The 17,960-nt window shown below is 38.6% G+C and overlaps 1 protein-coding gene across 3 annotated transcripts in view; it reads left to right on the forward strand.

Annotated features, from left to right (window-relative positions):
- The window catches only part of TP53BP1 (tumor protein p53 binding protein 1), a 75,377-nt gene that overhangs the window by 21,637 nt on the left and 35,780 nt on the right, over window positions 1–17,960 (forward strand). Inside the window, exon 12 of one of the 3 annotated variants that reach the window (XM_044231682.1) lies at window positions 11,200–12,523. In XM_044231682.1, coding sequence (XP_044087617.1) covers window positions 11,200–12,523 — 1,324 coding nt within the window. Of the gene's footprint in view, window positions 1–11,199; window positions 12,524–17,688; window positions 17,707–17,818; window positions 17,880–17,960 lie in introns of those variants that run through there. The other 2 variants (XM_044231686.1, XM_044231685.1) reach the window with 2 other exon arrangements.

Below are 17,960 nucleotides of genomic sequence, written 5' to 3' on the forward strand. Positions count from 1 at the left end.
TCTAGTTTTAGAACTCTTCCAGAGTCACTTATGTTTAAATTTTGTATTATGTCTTGAGCTTTTTGAAAATGTTCGTGCAAATTGGAGGGGATGTTAATCATAATTCTACTGTAACACAACTACTATCATTTTTGTCTTTCCACATGCCTACTTTTTTTTTAAATGAAGTTGCTTATAGTGAACATATAGCTTTAATCTTTTTTCCAGGTAACTGCATCATAATGATTTTTCAGTGTTACACAGTCTTCATACTATCTTTTCCTTTTCCTCCTCCTCCTTCTTCTTTTATTTATTTATTTTTTTAAAGATTTATTTATTAGAGAGTGCATGCATGGGGAAAGTGAGAGGGACAGAAGCAGAGTCCAACTCGGTGCTCTATCTCAAAACCATGAGATAGTGACCTGAGCCAAATCAAGAGTTGGATGGATGCTTAACTGGCTGAGCCACCCAGGCACCCCCATACTACCTTTTAAAAACTTGTATAGTATTTCTCTGAGTAGATGTACCATAAGCTAATTAATCACTCCTGGACGGAGGGTATTAAGATGATTTTAAGTTTTCAAATGAGAACTTTTCTTCTAAAAGCAAGGGAAAACTAACATCTTTTCTGTGTAATTTTAATAATAAAAAAAATTAAGTATTAAAATAATACAGTGCAGGTTTTATTCATAGTGAATTGAAAGTCCTTAACTAAATCTAAGTGAGTATATTATATTTTCAGTCTAAATGCCTCTTATAAGACTGTAATCGGGGGGATTATTTTAGTGTTACTGGGAGAACTTCTTTCATGCCTTTCAATTTGTGGGTATTGTATGAAAGTTTATATTTAAAAAGGAACAGTAGTGAAATATACTATAAATTCAGTATAGAGATAGTAGGAAGAAAAGTTTTAAAATTTCGGAGCACCTCAGTGGCTCAGTTGGTTGTCTGCCTTTGGCTTAGGTTGTGATCCCAGGGTTCTGGGATCCGGCCCAGCTTCGCTTCCTGCTCACCAGGGAATCTGCTTCTCTCTCTCTCCCTCTGTGTTTTCTGTGCTCTCTCTCTTTTCTCTTTCACTCACTCGCTCTTTCAAATAAATAAAATCTTAAAAAAAAGTTTAATTGCTTTCTGCAGTTTTTAAGACTTGTGTGTTTTGTTGGAAATTCTGTTTTATGCCAATCATTAGAAGTGACTTGGTGGGGTGGTTAAGAATGACGCTGGAGTCAGAACTTCCTAGACTTAGTTCTGGCTCTGCCATTACTGCCATTATGACCAGTTGGAACTGAGTCTCAGTTTCCTCATCAAATCAAATTGGGATATGGATACTACCTACCTCAAGGGTAGTTGTGAAGGTTACATGGGTTAATATGTATCAAGTGCCTAGATTAGTGCCTTGCATGATCCAGAAGGGTTAGTTTTGCCAGCATTGAAAGAGTGAAGACATGGCTACCTAGAGGTGAAGTCAGTGTGCATACACTGTACATCTTCTAGTTTTTTCTTTTTCTGTGAAAGTTGTATGTGGATATATATAGTTCTAAAGAATCATCAGAGTTTAGGGATGAGCTATAAGCACTGACCAAGAGCACTGAGAAGAATTTTCTAAAAAAGGTAGCTGATGTGAAAGAGACCAGTTACAGATGTTTATCAGTGATCAAACGGGACTTTGGGACTTACATGGAATTGTGTATCTTTGCAAAAAGGTATCCCTACCAGAAGAAGTGAAGCCTGGCCACAAAGAGATAACTGACTTTTTGAAGAACAAGGCACTGTTGAAGGAATTGCTTCACCTTCAGCATTTACTAAAGACCTCCAGAGCATTTATAAAACTAGCAATAAAAATTTGAGTCAAATAATGATGTTGAACATATTTCAAAGGTCCTTTGAACCTAAGATGACTTAAATTTCTTTGGATTTATATTTTGAGATGCCTCAGTCAGGACAGTGGTCCAAGTCTCCAAAAAAGAAAAGAAAACAAACAAAAAAAGTACCTTTACAAATCTTTCAAGAATACCTAAACAGTTTTTATGTTAAGGCTCTGTTTTTACTTAATAAACCTTATAAAAGCTAAAAAAGGAGTCAGATGGTTAAAACAAGTTCTCTCTTCACCCCCACCCAGAGAAACCACTTTCAGTTCCTTCAGCTTTTTCTTGTGTTATCTCCATAACTCTGTATATCATGATTGTATTTTTATGCACTCTCTATTTTTAATTTTTTTTTTAAAGATTTTATTTATTTGTCAGAGAGATTGAGAGAGAGCATGAGCATAAGCAGGGGGAGTTGCAGGCAGAGGGAGAAGCAGGCACCTCGCTGAGCAGAAAGCCCAAAGATGTAGGACTTGATCCTGGGATGACTAGGTCCCTGGGATCACAACCTGAGCCAGAGGCAGATGCTTAACCCACTGAGCCATGCAGACATCCCTCATGGATTCTTTAAAAAAATTTTTAGGGATGCCTGGGTGGCTTAGTTGGTTAAATGTCTGACTTGATTTTGACTCCCCGGTCATGATCTCATAGTTATGAGATTGAACCTGGTGTTGGGCTTCACACCCAGCTGGAGATTCTTCCCTCTCCCTCTGCTCCTCCCTGGCCCCCGCCAAAATTTTTTTTTAGCTATTCCCCCTTCTCAGTAAAGTTACATCATAATTTTGTTTAAATCATTATTGAATTTACATATTATGAATGTTGTTATAAACACTATTCAAAGCAGAATATGTGGAATATTATTTTTCATGTTTGCATAATTTCTTATTTTCTCTGGAATTGATAATATAGTTTTTAAATTTCTTTAGTTTTCTATAAATTTCTCACTTCATCAACCTTAGGCTGATTGTCAAAATCAATTGTCAAAATCTCCTTTCAAGATGTTTGAGGGTCTCAAACTTCATCTCTTTGGAGAAACCTCTTTTGGAGACTCCTGATTTCTGATCTTTTCTTTTCTTTTTTTTTTTTTTTTTTTAAAGATTTTATTTATTTATTTGACAGAGATAGACACAGCTAGAAAGGGAACACAAGCAGGGGAAGTGGGAGAGGCAGATGCAGGCTTCCTGCTGAGCAGGGAGACTGATGCAGGGCCCCATCCTAGGACCCTGGTATCATGACCTGAGCTAAAGGCAGATGCTTAATGACTGAGCCACCCAGGTGCTCCATTTAATCTTAAAAAAAAGAAAAAAAATTTTTTTTTTAAAGATTTTATTTATTAGAGAGGGAGAGGGAGAAGCAGCAGGGCAGGAAGCCTGATATGGGGCTGGTTCCCAGGACCCTGAGATCATGACCTGAGCTAGAGGCAGATACTGACTGCCTCAGATAACTGACTGAGGCACTCAGCTTCCCCCCCCCCCCCCCCCGCCCCGGGCCAATCCTGATTTCTCATCTTTCCTGTTTTCTTCTATGTCTGGTGTGTTAATTCACCTCCTTTTCACCACAGTCCTTGGAGGTTATCTTTATGTGTCTTTGTGTTGAATTCTTTTTGGGTTCCATGTCTTGCTTGGTTCACTCTCTCATTTTGGTAGAGGACATTGTTTAGTAGCATACTTTCTATTCTCATTTTTTTTTTTTTAAGATTTAATTTTTTATTAGAGAGCACATAAGCAGACTCCCCTCTGAGTGGGGAGCCTGATGTGAGGCTTGATCCCAGGACCCTGATCATGAACTGAGCTGAAGTCAGACGCTTAACCAACTGAGCCACCGAGGTGCCCCCCTACTCCCACTGTTTTTTTTTTTGTTTTTTTTTTTTTTAAAGATTTTATTTATTTATTTGACAGATCACAAGTAGGCAGAGAGGCAGGCAGAGAGAGAGAGAGGAGGAAGCAGGCTCCCTGCTGAGCAGAGAGCCCGATGCGGGACTCGATCCCAGGACCCTGAGATCATGACCTGAGCCGAAGGCAGCGGCTTAACCCACTGAGCCACCCAGGCGCCCCTACTCCCACCGTTGATTCATAGTTTGAAGAAGTATAGAATCCTAGGTTGGAAATAACTCCTTTTAATTTTTGAAGGCATTGTTCCACTGTCTTCAAACTTGCAGTGTTGTTGAGTAGTGTGCAGCCAGTCGGATTTTGATTTTTAATACGTAAGCTGTTTTTCTCCTTAATGAAATCTTGTAGAACTTACTCTTTTTGTCTCTAGTGTTCTGAAATTTCCAATTCCACAGCACAGGTTTATTTTCATTTGTACTGGGTGGTTGTTAAACCCTCTTAATCTAGAAATTTGGGTCTCTTCAGTTCAGGGAGATTTGTTTAATTTCTTCCCCTTTGTCATTTCTTTTTTTTTGTTTTAAAGATTTTATTTATTTATTTGACAGAAAGAGATCACAAGTAGGCAGAGAGGCGGTGGGTGGTGGTGGGAGGAAGCAGGCTCCCCACTGAGCAGAGAGCTGGATATGAGACTGGATCCCAGCGAGATCATGACCTGAGCTGAAGACAGAGGCTTTAACCCACTGAGCCACCCAGGTGCCCACCTATGTCGCTCTTTTTAAGATTTTTTCTTTTACTAGAATACCTGTTTTTGGGATTTTGAAACTCCTAGAATAGTCCTGTAATTTTCTTACTTTGTCTTGTACTTTACATTTCTGTCTTTGCAAAAAAAATTTTTTTTTTTAAGATTTTATTTATTTGACAGAGAGCAGAGGAGGGGCAAAGGGAGAGGGAGAAGCAGACTTCCTGCTGAGCAGGGAACCCTGTGCAGGGCTCAATCCCAGGACCCAGAGATTAACGCCTGAGCTGAAGTCAGATGCTTAACCAACTGAGCCACCCAGTTGCCCCTCACCATTTTTTAAGGTGTATCATCCAGTGACTTTTAGTATATTCACAGAATTGTGCAGTTAGTCTCCACAATCTAATTTTAGAACATTTTCATCTCTCCCTCTTTTAGACCCCATGCCCATTAGCAGTCCCTCCATATCCCCTATCCCCAGCCCTAGCCAACTGCTAATCTACTCCATGTCTCTGTAGATTTGTCTGTTCTGGATTATTTCATAAGTAGAATTATGCAATATGTAGTCTTTTGTTTTCTTTCTTTATTTTTTTAAAGATTTTATTTATTTATTTGACAGATCACAAGTAGGCAGAGAGGCAGGCAGAGAGAGAGAGGGGGAAGCAGGCTCCCTCCTGAGCAGAGAGCCGATTTTGTTTTCTTTACATTAGCATGTTTTCATGGTTCATTCATGATGTGGCATGTATCAGAACTCCATTCCCCCCCCCTTTTTTTTTTCTTCATTCCTTTTTATTCTGAATAGTGCTACCAGATACTATGTTTATGACACATTTTATTCATTCATCAGTTGATAGACATTTGGGTAGCTTCCCATTTTTGCTTATTGTGAATATACTACTGTGTACATTCATGGACAAGATTTTGTGTGCACATATGTTTTTATTTCTCTTGTATATGCCTAGAAGTGCAGTTGCTGGGTATAATCTTCTTTAGACCTGAGTTATTAATTTCTTCTTCTGGGTTTTTAATTTAGAGACTGTTTTTTTCTCTGAATGTTCTTTTTGTTAAAAACAAAAACATGTTGTGTTGTTTTATGGGTATACTATCTTATCTGCCTCAGGATATTATTAATAGTTTTTTGAGAAAATTTTCTCTTTCCTGCAATAGTCGCTATTTCTTCAAATAGATTTTAGTTAGTTTTGATGTTTGACTTTAAAATTAAAGGGTTTCCTCAAGTGTCTGATAATCCTTGATTATCTGCTTTGAAAGTTTAATACCAGAACACTGATTCTAAGTTCTGAACTGGTGGTTGATACTTATTTCTGGGATTCACTGTAGAGTGGTCTGCTGGGCAATTTTGATGATCCCCTTGTATCAGTATCTTGATTTGTTTCAGCATGGTCAGTTTCCCCAGAAAACTGTGTAATCTCCTATCTCGTGTCTGTCATTGTTCTAGAAGTCTGTTGATGGAAGAGGGCTGGGGATGTTGGAAGGCAGGTACAGGTTCCATTCAGTATGTGAATTTTCACTTCATCTCTCTGTATCTGAGAGTTGAACAACAACTTCTTCTTCTCCTTCTTCTTCTTTTAAAAGTTTTTATTTTATTTTATTTTATTTTTAGTAATCTCTGCATCTAACATGGGACTTGAACTCACTACCCCAGAGATCAAAAGTCACATGTTCTTCCACCTAAGCCAGCCAGGCACCCCTGAACTGCTTCTTAAATAGCTTTCCAACCAGTCCTGCTGTTTTTAGCTCCACCCTCACCACCACTTCCAGAGTCACCTGGTGCTGCTGCCAAGTCCTGAATCTTTTTTTGGACATGGTGGTTCTGTGGTGTAATTTGGGTTGCTTGGCTTTCTCCACTACTTGCTTAGAATTCAGCTTTCACTAGTCTGTGAAATAGATGATAACTCTTCCAAAATTTTGTTGCAGTTATCATTTCTTCTGTTCTTTTTCTTGAAAATACATGTTTTTTAAAAAATTTACTGGGGCGCCTGGGTCGCTCGGTCGGTTGGGCATCTGCTTTCGGCTCAAGTCAGGATCGCAGGGTTCTGGGACCCAGTACTTTGTCTGGCTCCATGCTCAGTGGAGAGTCTGCTTCTCCCTCTCCCTCTCCCTCTGCTGCTTGTGTGCTCTCATTTGCTCACTCTGCCTCTCAATTGAATAAATAAAAAAATTTTTTAAAAAAGCTTACTGTTTCTGGGGCGCCTGGGTGGCTCAGTGCGTTAAAGCGTCTGCTTTCGGCTCAGATCATGATCCCAGGGTCCTGGGATCGAGCCCCGCATCGGGCTCTCTGCTCGGTGGGGAGCCTGCTTCCTCCTCTCTCTCTGCCTGCCTCTCTGCCTGCCTCTCTGCCTACTTGTGATCTCCCTCTGTCAAGTAAATAAATAAAATCTTAAAAAAAAAGTTTACTGTTTCTTAGTGGGGTTTTGGAAAAGAGTTAAGGTAAATGTGCGTATTAAATCCACCATTAAAAAAAAAAACCCACCATTTTGATTTTTTGTCCTTATCTATTAAACTTACTATGTTTTATTTTTAATGGCCAACCTTTGCACATCTGTTATTCTATACCTTGATTCCTGGAGTCCAAGTCAACCTAATTATGATGTAAGATCTAAATATTTATGAGTTAAATACTGATCAAAAGATAATTAGGATAAAGGTAATTTTGTGTATTTTTTTTCCTTCTTAATATATTTGTTAATTGCATTGCCTCTTTGACCCTTCACAGGAGCAGCAAGCAAAGGGAGAGGGAGAAGCGGGCTTCTCACTGAGCAGGAAGCCTAATGTAGGAAAGGATTGGTAAAATATGGTTTGATACTTGACACTTTTTTCATATCTGATATACATGTTAATTCAGGGTTGACAGATTACAGATGACTATGAATAGCTTTTAAGCTTTACGTATGTGAGACCAGTTTTTGACTGGTTGGGTTCTATGGATTTAGGTCTGTACTGAATCTAGACTTAAAGAGGGACTCATACTGAGCGTAGATCTGAGAGTTCTCCGTCACTCTTTGTTCAGAGCCCTGGAGAGTTTCTGTTTGCTTACCTCAGTTATTCTGACCAGGCCTCCAGGGAGTCTCAGCACTGTGGATTATTACGGGCCAAACACTCTTGAGGCTAGATCCAGGCAGTCCTTAGAAATAGAGCTTGTTGATAGGCTGGTTAGCCCATGACTAAAGTTCCACTATATTAAGCAAAAATCCTGTAAAAAAAATCACACCAGTGGGGCACCTGGGTGGCTCAGTGGGTTAAGCCTCTGCCTTCGGCTCAGGTCATGGTCTCAGGGTCCTGGGATCGAGCCCCGCATCGGGCTCTCCGCTCAGCTGGGAGCCTGCTTACCCCTCTCTCTCTCTCTGTCTGCCTCTCTGCCTACTTATAATCTCTATCAAATAAATAAATAAAATCTTTAAAAAAGAAATCATGCCAGTATTTATTCTAATAATGCTTATAAGGTATTCTTAATTGGGGGGGGCAACTGTTTAATGGATATATGGTTTCCTTTTGGGGGCGATGAAAATTTTTTGAACTAGAGGTGGTGGTGGTTGCACTGCCTTGTAAGTAAGTGTTCACTCTGAAGTGGTTAGTTTTCTGTTATGTAAATTTCACTTAAAAGATATGTGCAGTTTACTAACAGTGTCTTATATGTAAGCCTTTGTAAAATGACTTACTCTTTGCAGTAGGGAGAATTATGTATTTATTGTAGAGGATGTCTAATATATGGATAAATGAAAGTTAAGATCATAATTATATTGGGGCTCCTGGGTGGCTCACTCTGTTAAGTGTCTGCCTTTGGCTCAGGTCATGATCTCAGGGTTTGGGGATTAAGTCCCATATCAGGCTTCCTGCTCTGTGAGGAGACTGATTCTCCCTCTCCCTTTGCTTGCTGCTCCCCCTGTTTGTGCTGTCTCTCTCAAATAGATAAATAAAATCTTTTAAAAAAATCAATTATTCTATCTCAGAAGTAACTACGTTTAACCTTTTTTTTTAAATTTTTTTTTTTTTTTTTTTTAAGATTTTGTTTATTTACTTGACAGAGATCACAAGTAGGCAAGAGAGGCAGGCAGGGAGAACAAGGAGGAAGCGGGCTCTCCGAGGAGCAGAGAGCCCGAGTGGCACCCAATCCCAGGACCCCAGGATCATGAACTGAGCCGAAAGCAGAGGTTTTAACCCACTGAGCCACCCAGGAGCCCCACATTTAACCTTTTTATATGTGTATTTATTAATTTAAGAATGCATGAAATTAAACATGTATAAAAAGAGTATAGTAAAATACATATTCATGTACTTTTTTTTCCTCCACTGAAATAGAGACTTTCTATTTGGTGCATAGCCTGAATGTTTTCCTCTTTTTTTTTTTTTTTTTAAAGATTTTATTTATTTATTTGACAGGCAGAGATCACAAGTAGGCAGAGAGGCAGGCAGAGAGAGAGGAAGAAGCAGGCTCCCTGCTGAGCAGAGAGCCCGATGTGGGGCTCGATCCCAGGACCCTGGGATCATGACCTGAGCCGAAGGCAGCGGCTTTAACCCACTGAGCCACCCAGGCGCCCATGTTTTCCTCTTTTAATGTTTATAAAAGTAACTTTCTTTTTAAAGATTTTATTTACTTGTTTCATAGAGAGAAAGACAGGGAACATAAGCAGGGGAAGTGGGAGAGGGAGAAGTAGTTTCCCTGCTCAGCGGGGAGCCCATCACAGGACTCCATCCCAGACCCCAGGGATCATTGAAATACCTCGTGTCAAAAGTTTTACATGAATCTCTTTCTTGGGGCACCTGGCTGGCTCACTCAGAGGAATATGTGATTCTTTATCTCAGGGTTTTGAGTTTGAGCCCACATTGGTTGTAGAGATTAGTTAAAAAATATAATAAAATCTTTAAATGAATCTCCTATTAGACATTTAAGGTGTTTTATATTGTTTTCTATTTTATTTTATTTTTTTTTATATTGTTTTCTATTTTAAATAAGAAATTTGGGGTCCCTGGGTGGCTCAATTGGTTGAACAACTGCCTTTAGCTCAGGTCATGATCAGTGGAGTCCTGAGATAAGAGTCCCACATTGGGCTCCCTGCTCAACAGAGGGTCTGCTTCTCCTTCTGACTGCCCCCCTCTCATGCTCGCTTTCTCTCATTCTCTTTCTCTCTCTCTCAAATAAATAAATAAAATCTTTTAAAAGAAATAATAAATTTGCACTGAACAGTATTATATAGCTTAAGTCCCAGTTCCATCAAATCATTTCCCTGAAATGGAATTATTGAGTGAAGGGGGGTATATGAAGTTTCAGGACTGTTGTTTATTGTCCCAATGGCACTTAGAAACACTGAACCAGTTTTTACTCAGTCATACTCGAGAGTCTCAAATTAATGACTTTTATCACCTGAGAGGGTAAAGAGTAACCCCAGATGTTGAAATGTAAGTGGTTATGGAATATATGCAATGTTTGGCAACCTGTTTTGATTTTCTCTTTCCGTTAAAAATCATAGGCAATTAATGCTTTACCAGCTATGTCTAGAGTTATATAGCATTTATGTCAGGCAAAATAACACACTAAATGTAAGTTCTTACATAAAAACATGTCTAAGCTTTGAGTTATTTTCTCTTCTTTTTTATATTAAGATAATTAAAATAAAATACCATTTTAAGTGGATAGTTTGATGAATTTTGGTAGTTGTGTACAAATATATAACTGCCACCATCAATGTAGAAAAGTTTCCTCACCCTCATAAGTTTCTTCGTAATCTTTGCAGTTAATTCCTCTTCCCCATCCTCCTGATCTCTTCAACTTCAGGCAACCACTCCTCTGCCTTCTGTCACTGTAGTGTTGTTTTTTTTTTTCTCTTTTGAGAATTTCACATATTTGGAATCGTAAAGTGTATATGGTCTTTTGTGTTTTAATTCTTAGCTTAGCATATTTTTGAGGTTCATTCGTATTACATGTATTAGCATCTTACTCCTTTACGTTGTTGAATAGTATTCCGTAATATACATATCCACAATTTGTTTATTCGCCAGTTGACAGATACTTGAGTTGCTTCTAGTTTTGAACTATTAAGAGTAATACTGCTATAAACATTTGCATACACATTCTAGGATGGGCATAGGATTTTATTTCTTTTGGGTAAATACTTAAAAGTGGAATTTCTGGGTCATATGGTAATATATGTTTTACTTTGTAAGATACTGTCCTGCTCGTCTCCATTTTGCCTTCCCACCAGCAGTGTATGAGAGTTGCACTTGTTCACATCTCACCCACGGGATGTAGTCTTTTTAACCTCAGCTGGCCTTGTTGGTATATAGTGGTGTCTGTTGACCAATGATACTATAAGCTTTGGATTAACATCTGTTTTATGAATGCTAGCCTGTTTTGAAACCGTACAAAGTAAAATAAGTGTATATTCCCACATTGTAAGAACTGAAGTGGGCTGTGTAAGTATTTGTTCGAATGATTACTATGAAATTGAAGGCCCACCAAACATATGAAATGATTTTAGTAGCTTGGTGATGTACAGTTAAATTTAAGTGTCTTCCTACCCTTAGAAGGATAAGATAATACTTCATTGTTTTTGTTTATATTATGCTGATTCTAGGTTAGTGGTTCACAGGAAAAGGATTAAACAGAATGACTTGTATTGCTGAAAAGACTGGTGACTTATGAGCTTTGTATTTCTGAGATTATGGCCCTTGAGTTCTGTAATTCTTGAACAATTGATTGAGAAATTTTAGATGAATTCAGAGATTAGATATAAAAGAAATATTATGAACAAATGATTTATTTCTTTTTGTTCCTCAGGACATTTTCATTCCCTCTCCAAGTTTGGAAGAACGATCAAGTGAGGGGAAGAAAGGTGGAGATTTGCATAGTTCATCTTTGACTGTTGAGTGTTCTAAAACTTCAGAGATTGAACCAAAGAATACCACTGAGGATCTTGGGCTATCTTTGACAGGGGATTCTTGTAAATTGATGCTTTCTACAAGTGAGTATAGTCAGTCCCCAAAGATGGAGAGCTTGAGTTCTCACAGGATTGATGAAGATGGAGAAAACACACAGATTGAGGATACTGAACCCATGTCTCCAGTTCTCAATTCTAAACTTGCTCCTGCTGAAAATGATAATATCCTGATGAATCCAGCACAAGATGGCCAAGTAGAACTGAATCAGAATGATAAAACAAGAGGGGATGACACAGAAACCAGGGACGACATTAGTATTTTAGCCTCTGGCTGCAAAGGCAGAGAAGAGACTGTAGCAGAGGATGTTTGTATTGATCTTACTTGTGATTCAGGGAGTCAGGCAGTTCCTTCTCCAGCTACTCGATCTGAGGCACTCTCCAGTGTGTTAGATCAGGAGGAAGCTATGGAAATTAAAGAACATCATCCAGAGGAGGGGTCTTCAGGGTCTGAGGTTGAAGAAATCCCTGAGACTCCTTGTGAGAGTCAAGGAGAGGAACCCAAAGAAGAAAATACGGAGAGTGTCCCATTGCACCTTTCTCTGACTGAAACTCAGTCCCAAGCGTTCTGTCTTCCAAAAGAAATCCCAAAACAAGAATGCCAGGAAGCTATGGAAGTTGAAACCAGTGTGATTAGTATCGATTCCCCCCAAAAGATTCCAGTACTTGACCAGGAATTGGAACATAAGGATCAGGAAGCGTGGGAAGAAGCTACTTCAGAGGATTCAAGTGTTGTCATTGTAGATGTGAAGGAGCCATCTCCCAGAGTTGATGTTTCTTCTGAACCTTTAGAGGGAGTGGAGAAATGCTCAGATTCCCAGTCATGGGAGGATGATGCTCCAGAAATAGAACCATGTGCTGAGAATAGAGCTGATGCCCAGGAAGGAAAGAGTGCAGAATATGAAGGAGATCTGAAATCAGTGACTGCAGAAAAGGAACCTGTGAAAGTACATTCTCCACAACCTCCCTTGACTTTAGAGAGAGCAGGTGATGCTCTCGGACCTGACCTAGAGATGCAGCAGGCAGAACCTCCAGAGAAAACTGATAACGCGTTAACAAAAGACTCAAAAATAGCTAATGCAAAGCAGCTGGGCTCAAGTGTAGAAGCCCCGGAACTGGAGAAGGGCTCTGTCCATGCTTCGCAAAGCTTCTGTGAAAGTTCTAGTGGTGAGTGTGCTTGGAAATTGTTGTGTGTTTCCAACCAAATTGTAACTTGGAATGGAAGGTAGGAGGGAACTGTGCTTGTATCAGGGCAGAAAATTTACTTGGAGTTATGGTTATGAATAGCCAATAATAGTTGTATGTCAGCTTTGTAACTCAGGAATAATCAACATGAATTTTCTAAGTATTTGGAAATTGTATCAGTCTTGTTTTCTACTTAGGTCCCAACCGTTTTTTATATTTTTGTATTTTGACAGTTCCCTTGAAATACAAGGATTTTTTTTTTTTTTATTATTACCCTACATAGTAAAATATTTAGAACTCTGTTAATGAGTGTACTGTTACTGTTTTTTTCCTCTTTATGGGCAAAAGTTATAAATTTGGTTCAACACATATATATCTTAAATGTTAAACTGGAAAAGGTATTAGTTTGTGTTCTTTACCTATTTTATCTAAGATCAGAATGAGAATATAGATTACTTTCTTTTTTTAAAGATTTTATTTTATTTATTTAACAGAGAGAAAGAGCACAAGTAAGCAGAGAGGCAGGCAGAGGGAGAGGGAGAAGACTACTCCCCACTGAGCAGGGAGCCCCATGCATGGCTTGATCCCAGGACCCTGTGATCATGACCTGAGCCAGAGGCAGCCGCTTAACCATAATGAGCCACCCAGGTGCCCCATAGATTACTTTCTGAAATATTTGTAGAATATTCTATATGACATTAGCTGAAAAGAATCCCAACTTTCTAAATGCCAAGAGTTCATATAATTTAAAAACAAAGTTTTTAAACTATGAGTTTAAAAAGCGATTGAGTTCATATAATTTAAAAACAAAGCAAACTCCAAAAAAAAAAAAATAAATAAAAACAAGACACCAAGTTAAGAAAACAAGCCTGTAGGGATATGAAAATGCAGTATTTGGACATCATAGCTATTAGTATGGGTGATGGGACTTCCTGGTGGCTTAAACTTGTCTAGGTGTGATTTTTTTTTTTGGTAGCTTTCAGAATTGCCCCTGTTCGTTAAGAGTTAGGTTTTGTAATCAGGCTTCCTACCCACCCCCCCTCCCCGCTTTTCACGACAAGAAAATGTAGCTGAAGAAGATGTTAGGGGTTATGGGTTCAGTCTTTTCTTTCTAAAGTCAGGACTAATTAATAATTAAGGTGGGACTATACTACATCTCCTGATTCTGAAGTCTCTTGCTTTTTACTCCTGTCAACTGTGTAATATAGTTTCTCTGAATCTGATGAATAATGGAAACCATCTGAATGATCTGATATTGTTGAATATTTTCGTAATTGTGTTACATCTAAACACTGTTGTTGACCTAGGCTAAGAAAATATTAGAACCTATAGATTGTTTTAATATGGTTACTGAAGAAGATTTTTAAATTATCTTAGCAGTTGTATGCAGAAGAAGCTTCTAACATTGGGATATTCTGTCACATTAACTGTATTCTCCATGAATTCTTGCTTACACTATTACTTGGCAGGGACAGTTTTTATCGTGGACATTCCCATAGTAAAACTTATTTTTGCTAATATTTATCTAGATTGTTGAAGATACTAGTAAGTTATTTTCTGCTTACTTCAAGATTTTTTTTGTTTTTTTTTTTAAAGATTTTATTTATTTGACAGAAAGAGACACAGGGAGAGAGGGGAACACAAGCAAGGCAAGTGGGAGAGGGAGAAGCAGACTTCCCGCCAAGCAGGGAGCCCGACCTGGGGCTCTATCACAGGACCCTGGGATCATGACCCAAGCTGAAGGTAGATGCCTAACAACTGAGCCACCCAGACACCCCAAGATTTTAGTTTTTGAGCAAACAACTAACAATAGTAAAGCCAGTAGTTGGACTTTTAGAGAATTAATCTAAAGTAAGTCATTCAGAAGAGCATTGCTAGAAAAGAGAAAAAATTATTCTATACTTAAAATAGTTATTTAGTTGCTAAAAGTTAAAGAGAGACTAATTTAAATGAGAGTAACCTAAAAAGTTAATGGCTCTTTAGTCTGGAAAGACAGAATGAAAGGTATGAATTGGTTGAGTCCCAGGTTTAATTAGATTTCTGTATACTAAAGTTAGAAGGGTACTTTTGGTTTTTGTTAATAGCTTTATTGATTAAAAAAAAAAGATACCTGCTTAATTGTTAAAATTCAAACAGGAAGGAGAAGAGGGGGATTTGGGAGAGAAAAGGAGACAATCACTGTTAAGTGCCTGTATCTACGGAAAACTTGGGAGACCTTTTCAGACATCCGTTTAAGGAGTCTCTCTTTATAATATTTTACTTATTTGAGAGAGCAAACGAAAGCGTGACCGAGCGTGAGCAGGACAAGACGGCCTGCGTTTTCGAGCTCGAGCAGGAGGGAGGGGCAGAGGCAGAGGAGGAACAGATTCCCTGCTGAGGAGGGAGCGGGATTCTGGGTGTGATCCCAAGACCCTGAGATCATGACCTGACGTGAAGGCAGGCGCTTAACTGACTGAGCCACCCAGGCGCCCCTTAAGGAGACCTTGAAATTTGAAAAAGCAAATTTAGAAAGATGGTACTTAGAAACCTGCCTTATTCAATATAAAATACACTTTTGGTAGGTTGATTATGTGAAAAATTGTGACAAGTTAGCAAGTCTGTAATTAAATCCACAAGTGGTAGTCTGTGATAGGTTAATAATGATCAAGGATGCTAGTGTGTTTTGTGCTTTAGCTCTAACCTTTATTGGCTTACTTTATGGAATTATCATTCTAATTAGCAGTTAATGCCACAGAGAGACTGTAGGGTATACTGTTTATGCATGATGTCACCCAGTGTAGAAGTTCTTGTATTTTTAATTAGATGGATTTTAATCAGTTGTAAGAAGTGACCAGTTCTTTTGAGCACAAAAGAAGATTAAATGGGTTATAGATTGTAACAAAGTTAGAAGTTGGGGAGACCTTCCTGACATTAAGAGCTTTAAATAATTACTTTGAACTAATGAATTCTGTAAAGTCCTTAGTAATAAGGACAAACACCCTGTTCAGCTGGTTTGATGATTGATATTCAATTTCCTTTTGTTCATTGCTGTCTTTCTTCATAGGTTGGTATGCTGGCATAGAATAGGATAGCCCATGATAATCTGGGATAGCAAGAAGGGACTTGATAATTTAAACAATAGGCATGCTAATTGCAGAGAAAGAATTAAATATGTGGAAAATTCCAGTATTAAAGGCTAAAATATTATTTTGCAGGATGGTGATAACTTGACTAGGTTAGTGGTGTCTTTCAGTTGAGTTGAACAAAAGCAGAGAAATGGGAAAGCATTTGGAGGACATTGAATAGAGGCTTTCTGAATATGAATAATTAAAGACTAAAAATAAAGGCTGCATCTGATTAACTGATTGCTGACTAAAGACTTAGGAAATTTTGGCATTTTGACAAGGAGCTAACATGTTCAAAGTAACATTTTATAGGAGTGTTGCTTTGGTTGTTTTTTCCTGAAAGAATTCTGGGTTAGGGAAAGGGGAAGACTTCAGACAGAGCATGGAGTTGATAGGCTGTTGTAATAATCCAGGAATGAGTCATTGAAGGCCCAGGTAAATAGTGTCAGTGTTGCCTATAAATTTAGACTCTTTTTTCCTATTAAGCTGTAGGAATGCAGTGGGATCAGTGGTGCTAAAATAGTTTTTCATAAGTGTTATCTTGTGCCGTGCAAAGGAAACCCTCTTACAGGGAAATAGTGTTCAGTAATTAGTATTTGTATGTTACGTTTGCATATTATAGTATGACATAGAAGGATGGACTTAAACATTTCATGTAGATTTTTTAAAAAGTCTGCATGGTCAATCATAATAGGAGGGATGGTTCCTGTCAATAAAACAGTGCAGTGCAGGTGATTGTTCCAGGAACCAAAATTCTGTAAAATACATCTTTGGAATATTTGATATTTGTGAGATTTTTTTTACTTTTTAGTTTCTGTATCTCTTCTAAGTTCTTCTTTATTAACCTAAAGGACTTGCTTTTTTAGGGAATTGCCAGAGAATGAATCCTTACCTACCTGCCCCATTTCTCTTTTTTCTGTTACTGTAGTGGAATTCTTTGCCATTTAAGATGTGATTTTGAGGGGTGCCTGCGTAGCTTATTTGATTAAGTGTTGTCTTTTGATTTTGGCTCAGGTTGTGATCTCTGGCTCTGCTGCCCGGCAGGGAGTCTGCTTGAAGACTCTTTCTCTCCCTCTCTACCTATCCTCTTGCTCATGCTCTCTCCCTCTCTCTAAAATAAATGAATCTTAAAAAAAAAAAAGACGTGATTCTGTGATTCTTCACTCACACTCTACAGTTCCTTTAGTTGAGCATATATACGTCTCACCCTTTCTTTCTTTTTTTTTTTTTAATTTTATTTTTAAAGATTTTATTTTTTATTTATTTGAGAGAGAGAGAGACAGTGAGAGAGAGCACGAGCGAGGAGAAGGTCAGAGAGCGAAGCAGACTCCCCATGGAGCTGGGAGCCTGATGTGGGACTCGATCCCGGGACTCCAGGATCACGCCCTGAGCCGGAGGCAGTCGTTTACCCAACTGTGGCGTCCCACACCCTTTATTTCTTAAGTGTTTTTCATTTTCTCTTTTCATCCCTTCAGGTTACTAATTCATTTTCTTTCATATGTAGATATAAGAGATGTTTTTGTTGTTTTGTGACTTTGGAGAAAAAAGTATCAAAGTGCTTTATATAAAAGATAATAAAGAACAGAAGTGGAATTGGAAAAAGATGAAAAGAGAAAAATGTATTATCAGAAATAAGCTTGTTCTTCATCCAGTTCCTGGACAGAGCTCCAAAAATCCTTATAATTTTCTAAGTGATAGGAATATCTTTTGTTATACTTTTTTTTTTTCTTTCTTTATTTGAGAGAGAGAACACGAACAAGGAGGAGAGGGAGAAGCAGACCGCACTGAGCAGTGACCAGAAGCGGGGCTAGATCCCTGGACGTTGGGATCTGATCTGAGCCAAAGGCAGCTGCTTAACTGACTGTTCTACCCAAGTTCCCCTCTTTGTTATTCATATTCAACCCTTTCAGACACTTACGAGATTATGCCATGAGGTGATTTAGGGTGGAATTTCTATATAGCCTCAGGACAGGGCTGTACACCAGGAAGACCTAGGGGATTGAAACTTTCAGCCCTGCCCACCCTTCTCCTGGAAGGAAGGGCTGGAGAGAGAAAAGCTTGGTAAAAACTCTTGAGTAAGATTTAATAAGGTTCCTCTTTGTTAAGAGCCAGGAGGGTGGGTATTGTATCCTAGTTGCTTGGGGCATAAGCTCCTGCTATCAGAACCCTTCTGGGCTTCACTTTCAGTATAGCTTCTTCTGGCTGTTCATCTGTGCCCTTTATAATTGGTAAACGTAAGTAAGTGTTATCTCTGAGTACTGTGAGCAGCTCTTGTAAGTTAGTCATTACCTGAAGGAGGCTGTCATAGGATCTTC

Source organism: Neovison vison, chromosome 13, assembly GCF_020171115.1.
Source record: "Neovison vison isolate M4711 chromosome 13, ASM_NN_V1, whole genome shotgun sequence".
Classification (NCBI taxonomy): Eukaryota; Metazoa; Chordata; class Mammalia; order Carnivora; family Mustelidae; genus Neogale; species Neogale vison.